The sequence below is a fragment of the Somniosus microcephalus genome, chromosome 33, assembly GCF_052327205.1.
Source record: "Somniosus microcephalus isolate GS21.2 chromosome 33, FLI_Smic_1.0, whole genome shotgun sequence".
NCBI lineage: Eukaryota > Metazoa > Chordata > Chondrichthyes > Squaliformes > Somniosidae > Somniosus > Somniosus microcephalus.
Window position 1 is genome coordinate 25,389,866 of NC_141019.1, and position 12,466 is coordinate 25,402,331.

Sequence of the window (12,466 nt, forward strand, 5' to 3'; positions counted from 1 at the left end):
TTTGTAGATTAGAAGTTTAATCAGTATAACAGGAATGTCATGAAAGGTAAATCCCCAGTACAAAATGATAGAGAATCATGAAACAGTTCAGCACCGAAAACTTTGGTTTATTTCCCATTTTAAAGGAACCAACAAATAAAGTGTGAGTTTCTTAACCGGCTTTCCCACAAACCCCAACAATAGGCCTTTACTAGGTTTAATTTCCTCTGTGCACTGGTTAAGATGGCGATATTAATTTCATGTCGTTTAACTATGTAAAATGAACTGGTTAGTGAAGCTGTTGCAAATAGCAGACATGAAGTTAATCCAAATATGTTAACCACTGCACTAAGAACAGTACGTAGAGGAAATACAGCCTCTGACAATGAGCTCATCAGTGGGCTGGTAAGAGACGCTGCTGGCATTAGTTTATCCCTCGTTGATTCAAGCTGTAGTTGTATATCCACGCTCCACTGATTTCACAATCACGGTTTTGCTGCCACCTCCGATAGCAGTACTGCTGCCACTTGTAATAGAGCCTCCTGAACTGATCATAGAGGTTTCCATGCCATCTCTGCCTTGGATTTGTCCATACAATCGCTGACTCATATCACCAAACGCCTGAAAATTACCTGTATAGGGGGAAAAACACTCTTACCATCTGGGTCCTACAGTTAAAAGGACAAGTACAACAACAGAAACCATTTGCATTTCTATAGCACCTTTAACTTAGTAAAGCATCGCAGGAGCTTTATCAAGAAAAAATTTGACACCGAACCACATACGGATTTTTTTTTATTCGTTCATGGATCTGGGCGTCGCTGGCAAGGCCAGCATTTATTGCCCATCCCTAATTGCCCTTGAGAAGATAGTGGTGAGCCGCCTTCTTGAACCGCTGCAGTCCGTGTGGTGAAGGTACTCCCACAGTGCTGTTGGGGAGGGAGTTCCAGGATTTTGACCCAGCAACGATGAAGGATCGGCGATATACTTCCAAGTCAGGCTGGTGTGTGACTTGGAGGTGAACTTGGAGGTGGCGGTGTTCCCATTCGCCTGCTGCCCTTGTCCTTCTAGGTGGTAGAGGTCACGGGTTTGGGAGGTGCTGCCGAAGAAGCCTTGGCGAGCTGCTGCAGTGCATCTTGTAGATGGTACACACTGCAGCCACAGTGCGCCGGTGGTGGAGGGAGTGAATGTTTAAGGTGGTGGATGGGGTGCCAATCAAGCGGGCTGCTTTGTCTTGGATGGTGTCGAGCTTCTTGAGTGTTGTTGGAGTTGCACTCATCCAGGCAAGTGGAGAGTATTCCATCACACTCCTTACTTGTGCCTTGTAGATGGTGGAAAGGCTTTGGGGAGTCAGGAGGTGAGACACTCGCTGCAGAATAGCTAGCCTCTGACCTGCTCTTGTTGCCACTGTATTTATGTGGCTGGTCCAGTTAAGTTTCTGGTCAATGGTGACCCCCAGGATGTTGATGGTGGGGGATTCGGCGATGGTAATGCCGTTGAATGTCAAGGGGCGCTGGTTAGACTCTCGCTTGTTGGAGATAGTCATTGCCTGGCACTTGTGTGGCGAGAATGTTACCTGATATATTAGGGCAAGGGCAGTGACCAAAAGCTTGCTCAAACATGTAGGTCTTAAAGGAGGAACGAGAGGTAGAGAGGCGGAGAGGTTTAGAGAGGGAATTTCCGAACTTAGGGCTTTGGCAGCTGAAAGCGCGGCCGCCAATGGTGGGACGATGGAAATCGGGGAAGCGCAAGAGGCCAGAATTGGAGGAGCGCAGAGATCTCAGAGGGTTGTAGAGCTGGAGGAGCTTACAGAGAAAGGGATGGGGAAGGCCATGGAGGGATTTGAGCACAAGAATGAGAATTTTCAATTCGAGGCATTGCCAGATTGGGAGCCAATGTAGGTCAATGAGCACAAAGGGTGATGGGTGACTAGGACTCGGTGCGAGGTAGGGTACGGGCAGCAGAATTTTGGATGAGCTGAAGTTTATGGAGGGTGGAAGGTGGGAGGCCAGCCAGGAGAGCGTTGGAAGAGTTGAATCTGGAGGTAACAAAGGCATGGATGAGGGTTTCAGCAGTCGATGGGCTGATGCAGGGGTGGAGACGGGCGATATTACGGAGGTGGAAGTGGGCAGTCTTGGTGATGGGGTGGCTATGGGTTCGGAAGCTCAGCTCGGGGTCAAATAGGACGCCAAGTTTGCAAACATTTGGTTCAGCCTAAGACAGTGGCCGGGGAGGGGGATAGAGTCGGTGGTTAGTGAACGGAGATTGTGGCAGAGCCCAAGGCAATGGCTTTGGTCTTCCCAATATTGAAATGGAGGAAATTTCTACTTATCCAATGCTGGATGTCAGACATGCAGCATGACAAATCAGAGGCATTGGAGGGGTTGAAAGAGGTGGTGAGGTAGAGCTGGGTGTCATCAGCGTACAAGTGTAATCTGATGTTGTGTTTTTGGATAATATCACCAAGTGGCAGCATGCAGATAAATAGGAGTGGGCCAAGAATAGATCCTTGGGGGACTCCAGAGGTAATGGTGTGGGAGCGGGAAGAGAAGCTATTACAGGAAATTCTCTGGCTATGACTGGACAGACAGGAATGGAACCAGGCAAGGGCAGTCCCACCCAGCTGGACAAAGCAGAAGAGACATTGGAGGACGATGGTGTGGTCAACCGTGCCAAAGGTTGCAGACAGGTAGAAAAGGATGAGGAGGGATAGTTTACCGTGGTCACAGTCATGTAGGATGTCATTTGTGACTTTGATAAGGGCTGTTTCAGTGCTGTGGCAGGGGCAGAAACCTGATTGAAGAGTTTCAAGTATGGAGTTGCAGGAAATATGGGCACGGATTTGGGAGGCAACAACATGTTCAAGGACTTTGAAGAGGAAAGGAAGGTTGGAGACGGGGTGACAGTTTGCAAAGACAGAGGGTCAAGTGTGGGTTTCTTGAGGTGGAGGGTGCTGATGGGTGATTTGAAAGAGATGGGGACAGTTACCAGAGGAGAGGGAAGCATTAACAATATCAGCTAGCATGGGGGCCAGCAAGGCAAGTTGGGTAGTCAGCAGTATTAGAAGTAATTGCTTCTTGTCCTAACATAAAACAACGGTTGATCTCATCATTAAACACAGTGACATTGATAACAATTATGATTGACTATAATGAGAACAGAAATACTGGAAATACATAGCAGGTCCATCAGTCTTGGAATCAGAACAAAGAGAGGTTAAGGTTTGGGGAGCACCGTAGACCCTTCTTCAAAACAAGGGCACGGTGACCAAGGGTCGAAACCTGGAATGACAACTTGTCTTTTCTCTTTTCAGCTGATGACGGACCTACTGTGTCTTTCCAGAATTTCCCATTTTTGTGTCCGGTTCCAGTATTTCCTCTAGGAATTATTAGCTCAAAGTAGGAATTATAAGTTTTCTTACCCCGCCCCTGTACTTGCTGGATGTTGAGGGTTTTTACCCCAGTTTCCATCCTGTTGATAAAGGAAACACATCACATTACAACAGGTATTTGCGGTATATTCACAATCATATTTTCCTCTAGTTTACCAATTTTCTCCCTCTCCCAGGGACACTGACTTCTGCTGGGGTGAAGCTCCATGGGCACAGTCACCCTCCAGCCCCTCGCCCTTGGTGCCCATTCTTCATGTGTGAGCACAGACAGCAAGTGCCAGCAGGCCATTTGACCATGGGGAAGGTAGATACACAGCAGGACTCACTGTGTAGCAATCAGGAACAGGATCCTCGGCTGCTTTTACCCTCCCTTGCTCAGGGCACAGAGCCCAACCGTACACCCCAACCACTGCCCTGGTGGAACTTCTGCTCAGTGTGCTTCAGTTCCACAATGCCTTCACCCACTGAGCCATCAGGAGAGCTTTACTGGTCTATCTCTATATAAAAAGAGGAACGAATCACCATCTAGGTGTTCATTCTGGGAGTGAGTGTGATGTTTGTGTCTGGTTAGATACAAACCAGCCTTTAAACCAAAGTAAGTGATTGTAGAGTGCCCTGCCACTCCGAGTGCCTGGACTTCATTCCATTATCAGGGCTCAAAGCTACAGTAATGAAGATACCAATAAAATGCAAGTACAGGTTGTAATCTGCCAGTATAGGAGGCCGTGGACTATGCTCAGTGTGTGGCTGGAATTTGTAACTGCCCCATGTCCTACCTATGCTCCTCTCCCTCCAGTAGCTTCTTGTAGGTGGCAATTTCCAGATCCAGAGCCAGCTTGACAGTCATCAGGTCCTGGTATTGGCGGACTTGGGTGGCCAACTCTTGTCTTGCTTTGACGATGGCAGCTTCCAGATCTTGAATCCTAAGCTTAGCGTCTTTGAGAGACATCTCACCGCGTTCCTCGGCTTCTCCGATTTCAGCCTCCAGTTTGAGACGCTAAATAGCACAAATATTAATATGGTCAGTTTCATCGGCATTTCGCCTGTCAGAGCAGCGCTCAAAACGAGTCATCGGGTCAATGAATTGGGAAGAGCAGTGCGGTGAGTATTGTAGGCTGATTGGGATTGGATTCACATCACAATGTTTCCTTAGAAAGGTCGAAATGTAATCATTATTGAGCGACCAAGAGTGGCAGAACTAGACCAGGTTGAGCTGACCCTTCAACCGTTTCTTGCCCAATTTTTTTGGATGGGGGAGAGAGAAGAGAGAGAGAGAGACCCAGAGAGGCAGACAGGCCATTTACAACAGTTATTCAATTGGTACCAATATCCTGTTTTGTTTCAGTTCTTTGCCTACCTCCTGTTTAAGACGATCGATATTGTTAGTCAGGTTACGGATATCACTGGTCAGCTGAGTAATTTCTGATTTCACCAGACGGAGGTCATTGTCATATTGTCCAGATGAAGAGGACAGTTCCTGTATCTGCAATGAAACATTGGCAACTGGTTAGTAAAAGATTTCACACTTCAGCACCGGCTGCAGACCTATCAATACGTGTGGTACATGGGGATCGGGATCTCAAAGAGCTAACCTTGGTCGCTTTCCATGCATTCGCTTCTTCGCGGCATCTGTCTGCGAGTGCTTGGTACTGAGTTCTGGCCTGAGCAACGATGCTATCTATGTCCAGATCGGGTCTGCAATCCAATTGCACGCAGACAGAAGTGTTCTGAATCTGTGCCTGCAGCTCACGGATTTCCTAAAGATCGGCGGGAAAAAAATTGAAAGGAGATTGGAAGCATTGGAGCTGAATTGGGTTAGACTTGATTGAATTAAACAGCAAGAGGACAACTCTTGGACTGTGTCACATTTTTACCTCTTGGAATATTGATCTGAGGAAGTCGATTTCATCGGTGAGGCTTTCCAGTTTCGCTTCCAGTTCTACCTTGTTCATGTAGGAGTCATCGACATCCTAAAGAGGAGAGGGACACACTACTTTGAAAAACTCTGCCAAGAGATCCCTTTGCTATGGCCCTGCAGACAGACCAAAAGTACTGCTCACCTTCTTGACCAGGACAAACTCGTTTTCCATTTCTGTGCGCCTGTTAATTTCATCTTCGTATCTGGAATGAAACAGATTATTTTACTGGTAATCCCGAGGAAATAACCCCTTCTGCCCCGTTTCCATGGTGAACCAATTCTGGGTTGTCCAGCCCTAAGTTATTGATCTCAACCTCTTGCGCTCAGTGAATGCATGCTCTCCGTCGCTGGGCCGTGATTTCCACTCACTCCTTCTTTATCAAATATCCGTCCACGTATGCACTATTCTTCATTTGCTTCCATCCCCAAGATACACAACGTCCCCGAAGTGTAAAAGAACTCTGTTCTTAGAACCATCTGTCCAGCTGGCGCTTCAACAGATTGGATCACCCAGACCAGAACCCCCAGTTTACCAAACCCATCAACCCCTCCATTACCCAAATGAACTCATCTATGTCACTGACCTTCAAAGCTCTGGGACACTCCACCCGTCCCACAGCTCAGATTCAACAGGCAGCTGTCCCGACTCATAAACCTCCCCGTCCCATCGTGTTAACCCCAGACCTCCACACTCAGGAACCTCCCCGTCCCATCGTGTTAACCCCAGACCTCCACACTCAGGAACCTCCCCGTCCCATCGGGTACACCCCCGACCTCCACACTCAGGAACCTCCCCGTCCCATCGGGTACACCCCAGATCTCCACACTCAGGAACCTCCCCGTCCCATCATCAATTCCCAGACCTCCACACTCAGGAACCTCCCCGTCCCATCGGGTACACCCCAGACCTCTACACTCAGGAACCTCCCCGTCCCATCGGGTACACCCCAGACCTCTACACTCAGGAACCTCTCCTTCCCATCGTCAATTTCCAGACCTGCACAACCCGTGGTACTGAGGCCAACTGTGGCACCACAGCTGTATCCAGCGGAGGACAGCTGACTGAGCCCAGTCTAATGTAACTGTGACGAGTACAGCCATTTATGTTCACTCCTTCAGTTCAGTATACGTGACTTCCCTGCGGATTATTTCGCCAGGTGACATTTTGCCGGGTCCTGGTCGATTTATCAAAGTCCAAAGATGTGCGGGTTAGGTTGATTGGCTATGATAAATTGACCCTTAGTGTTAGGGGGATTAAATACGTGGGGTTACGGGGATCGGGTGGGATAGTTTGGATGATCAGCCATGATCACATTGAATGGCGGAGCAGGCTCGAGGGGCCGAATGGCCTACTCCTGCTCCTATCTTCTATGTTTCTATGTCTTAATGTGAACCGGGGACTTTGTTCAGTTGAGACATGACGGGATAAGTACAAATGGATTACGAAATTCAGCAGCACCACACTTACTTGCCCTTAAAGTCCTCAACCAGACCTTGCATCTGCAGAAGATCAGCCTCGAACTTCAGCTTCTCCTGCCCGAGAGTTTCCAGTTGCCTTTTGAGGTTGTCAATGTAAGCCTGGAACATGCTGTCGATGTTGGATTTGTAAGTTCCCTGTTCTTTCAGAAGATCCAGTTTGACCTCCAGTTGCTTATTTCTCTCTTCCAGGATACGAACCTGACGGTGTAAAACGAATGCACGGTTAGATTTGAACTGAACTGGTAGAAAAGTGAGAAGAGCCATTTCCAGAGTCACACCAAGTCATTGAGCAGAGACACAAAACACTGGGTTACAAACACGACCGACTGGAGAGTTATTAAAATTACCTTGTCAATGAAATTGGCAAAGTTGTTGTTGAGCCCCACGAGCTGCTGCCTCTCATTCGCCCGGACCTGTTGCTGGCTGGTGTCATTTTTGGGGAGAGGGGCTTCCAGGTCAAGCTGAGTGATCATCGCTTGACCGCCACTGAAACCGTAACCGCCAGTGGAACGGAAACCGCCACCGTAACCGTAACCGTAACTGCCACCGCCACCGCCACCGCCACTGAAAGCTGATCCCAGGTAGCTCTGGCCAGGCATTGCGATTTTCCGACTCTGACCTGTCATCACACTCATGGCGCGCCTCCCTCCGGCACTGCTAAAGGATCTCATTCCCCCGCCAAATCTTCCTCCGCTGGAGCTGGAGAAGGAGCCGCTCGCGGTTCCTAATCCCGCGCCGAATGACCTTCCTCCGCTGGAGGTGGAGATGGTCTTGGAACTGTAGCTGCGCTGCATGCTCGTGTTGAGGCTGTTTGAGAGACCGGAGAGTCCGAAACTGAAGGGCTGGTGGAGGTGAGGGCGGCTTTAGCTGCTTTTATGGGCTGTGTGGATCTGGGCTTGGTCAGGGTGTCAGGTAACAGGGATGGGAATGGAGCAGCCGATATAGAGGAGGAGTCACCCGCCGGCCTCTGTCACGGGTTCCAACCTGTCCCTTTGCCGAACAGCAACACCTGCTTGTTGCTTTTACTGCCACAGGCCAACTTGGCGTCAGCAACAAGGTGTGGATCTTGGAAGCAGACCCCTGCCTGCAGATCATCAGCTGTGTGTGGGGCTGGCAGGCTGCAAGAGTCGAGAAGCGGCCATGTGGAGGAGCTCTTTGATAGCCCCGCAACTGCATATCAATATTGTAAATGGAGATAGCAGCTCGCAGTATTAGACAGCAGGTAGTCCATTAGTGAGGGTCATTCCCCGGCTTTAAGTGTGGGGTCATCTTTTCTTGGTGTATCTGCACCGTTTGCCAATGGCTCGCTTGCTTTCTGTGCTTGGACAAATGGGCTTCAGGATTTGTAGATGTCGAAGTCGCCTATTCGCTGTTGGTAGCTGCACGGTGCGGTAAATAAAGGGTTAAATCCTGATGTCGGGATTGCCTGAGCTCGCATCTCGGTCACACCCTTGGGCTTGTTTCTGGGGCTGTCTGTTTGGGCAGGGTTCCAGCTCGCGGACCCGCGGCACAAGAAATGCCAGTTGTCCCCGAACAGGTCGAAAGCCCAATGTATTGAGAGAATACAGTGCAGAACAACACGGGGAGACGGTGTGAGAGAGGGGAAAGAGTGTGGAGCTGCTTCTTCACTGTGAGCTTCCCATCCCATATCCTCTCCATCACAAGGAGCACCCACTTGCCCGTCCAATGTCGCCCGACTCCGCCATTGCCTCAGCCCATCTGCTGTTGAAACGGCTCACCCATGCTTTTGTTACCTCCTGACTTGACTATTCCAATGCTCTCCTGCTGGGCCTCCCATTTTCCACCCGCCACAAACTTGAGCTCATCCAAAACTCTGCTGCCCATATCCTATCTCACCCCATGTCCCCTTGACCCACCACCCCTGTGCTCGCTAATCCATATTGGCTTCCTGTCCAGAAATACCTCGACTTTTAAAGTGCTCATTCTCCAGTTGGAATCCCTCCATGGCCTCGCCCCTCCCTATCTCTGTAACATCCTCCAGCCCTACAACCCTCTGAGAACTTTGCGTTCCTCCATCTCTGGCCCCTTGTGCATTCCCCACGTCCTTCACCCCACCATTGGCTGCCTTCCTTAACACTTATCTCTTTGACCAAGTTCCTGGTCACCTATCCTAAAGTCTCCTTATGTGGCTCGATGTCAAATTTGGTCTGACTATCCTCCTGTGAAGCCCAGGGGGACGTTTGACTCCGTTGAAGGCGCTATATAAATGCAAGTTGTTGTTTATAGCAGAGGTTCCTCGCCACAAGGGTCTGAGGACTAAACTCGCTTTGCGCTCTTTCAGCTTCGCAGGATAGCAGCAGAGTGTGACAGCAGGTTGAAAGCATCGACTTTCCAGAGCAATAACATTCCGAGTGAGCTATGTGCCAAGGGCTCCACCAGCTGGTTCAGTGTGGAAGCTCGCGAGGATCCCTGGTGTGTTCCTTTTATCCATTGGTAGCTTTAAGATTGCTAAGTTTGGGGGAATAAATAGTTCAAATAAGAATGATTTAAAGGGAAAAGAGGATCCATATTTGCGTGGACAATTCCTGGAAGGAATATTCCTATTCCATGCAATCTGGTTGTTTGTAGTCTTAGGAATTTAGCCATGTAATTTCCTGGGGAGATAAAATAACGGAGATAAACCCAAGGCCGATAAGGGAAGAAATGCCCTGGAAAATGCCTTTCCAATGCGATCAGAACCTGTCCAGGAGATCACATGCAACAACTGTTATCTATGAAGCCACTGACCTTCTACATGATGCGATCTCTGCCCCGGTCAAGCACCGGTCCAGCTCCCTCTTGAAGGTGTGCAGAGTCAGCACCCACCACACCAGCCGCAGCGTATTCCAGAGGATTATGAGGGAAAGAAGAACTGCCCAACATCCAGTCTATTCCTACTCTTGCATAGTTTAAACACATGTCACCTGGTGCTGCATAATCTGTTAAACTGGAATAATCTGTCAATAGACGCGCTATCGAGCACCTTTCATTATTTTATAAACCTTTATCTGGTCGCCTCGAAGTCTACACTGCTCTAATGTAAATAGACCCAGCTGCTTAAGCCTATCTGAGTAACTACGGTTCTTTAAGCTAGGAATCATTCTTGTATCTCTCCTCTGAACCTTTTCCAAGGCCACTTTATCACCCACCATGTGAGGGGACCAAAACTGGCCGCAGTACTCCAGATGCAGTCTAACCAACGACCTGTATAATGACTGAATGGTGTCCTTTGATTTGTACTGAATGGTTCTATTAATACAACCCGATACCCTGTTCGCTTTAGTTACAGCTTCTCTACATTGGTCATGAACATTTAGTGATCTGTGCACACGAACACCGACATCCTTTTCTCTCTCGACCTCTTTCAGTGCCATTTGCCATTGTGTGGCCCATTCCCCGAGCGCATCTAAATGTCTTTGCCTTAGATTGCATTCTTCTACTGTCTTAACCATTGCACAGATTTTGGTGTCATCTGCAAACTTACTGGCCATATTGCCAACATCACTGTCCAGGTCATTCATAAAGGCAGTGAAGAGCAGCGGGCCTAGGACCGATCCACGGGGAACACCACTCGTAACGTGCCTCCAGGCTGAGACACATCCATTAGCTACAATATTTTGGCCCTGGGATTGGAGCCAGTTCCTAATCCAGTGTCTCAAATTCCTACTGAAAGCGCAAATTTCTATCTTGTGAAGTAACCTAGTATGAGGAACCTTATCAAAGGCTTTCTGAAAGCCCAGGCAGACATCAGTTGGGAAGGACATATATCGACTCGCCCTGGCAAATAGCGCATCGGTCACCTGCCTGATGCATTTGTGGGTGGCTGACTGAGACTTCCTCGATGAGGCTGCAGAGCCCCGTGACCAGCTGCCTTGACAGTCGGAGCCTCCTGAAGCACTGCTCCTCGGACAGGTCAAGGAAGCTGAGCCTCTGTCTGTACACCCTGTGAGGTGGGTAAGGCCTGCTGCGCGCATGCCCCCTCTGTTGTTGCCTTCTCTGCGGCCCACCTGCAACTCCTTCTATAGTATGCCCTTGCTGCTGATTCTCCTCTTCCTCCGCCTCTTCTTCACTCCAATAGAGTGCAGCTAGCGCAGCACCTATTATCAGATTCTCATTTTTGTTAACAAAGTGTATCGAAAGCACAACCCAACTTAAACAGTGATCACAGAATCATAGCCCACAATAAACTGAAAGAGCACGTGTGGGTGATGCACCTTTATTCAGATCGGGTCCCCTTTACTTTCAGCACACGGATCAGTTCGCACGCAATCCTATCGGGGTCCTAATTGTATCATAGGACTACGATATATGTATATTCATGTAAGAAGTCACACAACACCACGTTATAGTCCAACAGCTTTATTTGAAATCACAAGCTTTCGGAGCGCTGCTCCTTCGTCAGGTGAAGTGGACCTGACGAAGGAGCAGCGCTCCGAAAGCTTGTGATTTCAAATAAAGCTGTTGGACTATAACCTGGTGTTGTGTGACTTCTTACATTTGTCCACCCCAGTCCAACTCCGGCATCTCCACACCATGTATATTCATGAGCCACCCCGCCTCTCGTCGATCACTAAAAGCTGGTGGACCGGTACAAAAATAATTGAAAAGACTGTTGGCCTTTATCTGAAGAGGGCTGGAATGCAAAGGGGTGCAAGTTATGTTACAGTTATATAAAGTATTTAGAGTATTGCATTCAGTTCTGGGCACCGTACCTCAGGAAGGATATATTGGCCTTGGAGGAGGTGCAGATTCTCCAGAATGATACTGGAATTAAAGGGTTAAGTTATGAGGACAGGTTGCATAAACTAGGCTTGTGTTTCCTTGAGGATAGAAGATTAAGGGATGATCTAATTGAGGTGTTTAAGATGATTAAAGTAGTTAATAGGATAGATGGAGAGAAATTATTTCCTCTGGTGGGGGAATCCAGCACAAGGGGGCAGAACCTTAAAATGAGAGCTCGGCTGTTCCGGGGTGATGTCAAGAAGCACTTTGCCACACAAAGGGTAGTGGAAACCTGGAACTCTCTTCCCCCAAATAGCTGTTGACGCTGGGGGGGTCAATTGAAAATTTCAAAACTGAGTTTGCTAGATTTTTGTTAGGCAAGGGTATAAAGGGTTCCGGAACCAAGGCGGGTCAATGGAGTTAAGATACAGATCAGCCATGATCTAACTGAATGGAGGCTAAGGCTCGAGGGGCTGAATGGCCTCCTCCTGTTCCTATGTTCCGATTCACAGCTGTTAATATCGCAGAGGCCGGAAACATGATGGGTGGGGGACAGGATCACCATTTCTGGGATTTTAACCCCTCGCCCGACCCTTTCCTGCCCGCCGGGGTTAGGCGGTTTAAAATCGAGACCGATAACTCCAGTGTCCTTCTTAATAGCTACCCATCTATCATAAATTCCAACTTTCCCTAATCTAAGTCCCATTCACCCATCAGCCCTATTCTCACTGATGTACATTGACTCCCTGTCTCCCAATGGATGAATTTCAATTTTTTTCCCCAAGTCTTTAAATCCCTCTACAGACTCACTGCTCCTTGTCTCTGCTACCTTCTCCAGCCTTATATCCCCTGCTGCTCCCTTTCTTCCTCCAACTCTGGCCTTTTGTATATCCTGTGCTCCCTTCACCTTAGTCTTCAGCCATCTTAGACCTAGTCTTTGGAACTGTCCTTCTCCTTCCAGTTCCCTTTGACTCATC

The 12,466-nt window shown here is 48.6% G+C and overlaps 1 protein-coding gene across 1 annotated transcript; it reads right to left on the reverse strand.

Annotated features, from left to right (window-relative positions):
- On the reverse strand, positions 1-7,631 carry LOC147097019 (keratin, type II cytoskeletal 8-like). Its single transcript, XM_085972751.1, has 9 exons — positions 7,115-7,631; positions 6,757-6,965; positions 5,431-5,491; positions 5,245-5,340; positions 4,963-5,127; positions 4,728-4,853; positions 4,147-4,367; positions 3,401-3,450; positions 1-611 (listed from the first exon to the last, which is right to left on the reverse strand). The coding sequence occupies exons 1-9, from the start codon at positions 7,559-7,561 to the stop codon at positions 424-426; spliced, it is 1,563 nt and encodes a 520-aa protein (XP_085828877.1). The 5' UTR covers positions 7,562-7,631; the 3' UTR covers positions 1-423.
- Between the last annotated feature and the right edge of the window lie 4,835 nt (positions 7,632-12,466).

Coding starts and splice junctions, on each gene's coding strand:
- LOC147097019 (XM_085972751.1), bottom strand. CDS start 7,561: ATGCAGCGCAGCTACAGTTCCAAGACCATCTCCACCTCCAGCGGAGGA. Junction 6,966..7,114: donor TTGCCAATTTCATTGACAAG/GTAATTTTAATA, acceptor TTACACCGTCAG/GTTCGTATCCTGGAAGAGAG. Junction 5,341..5,430: donor AGTTTGTCCTGGTCAAGAAG/GTGAGCAGTACT, acceptor TCTCCTCTTTAG/GATGTCGATGACTCCTACAT.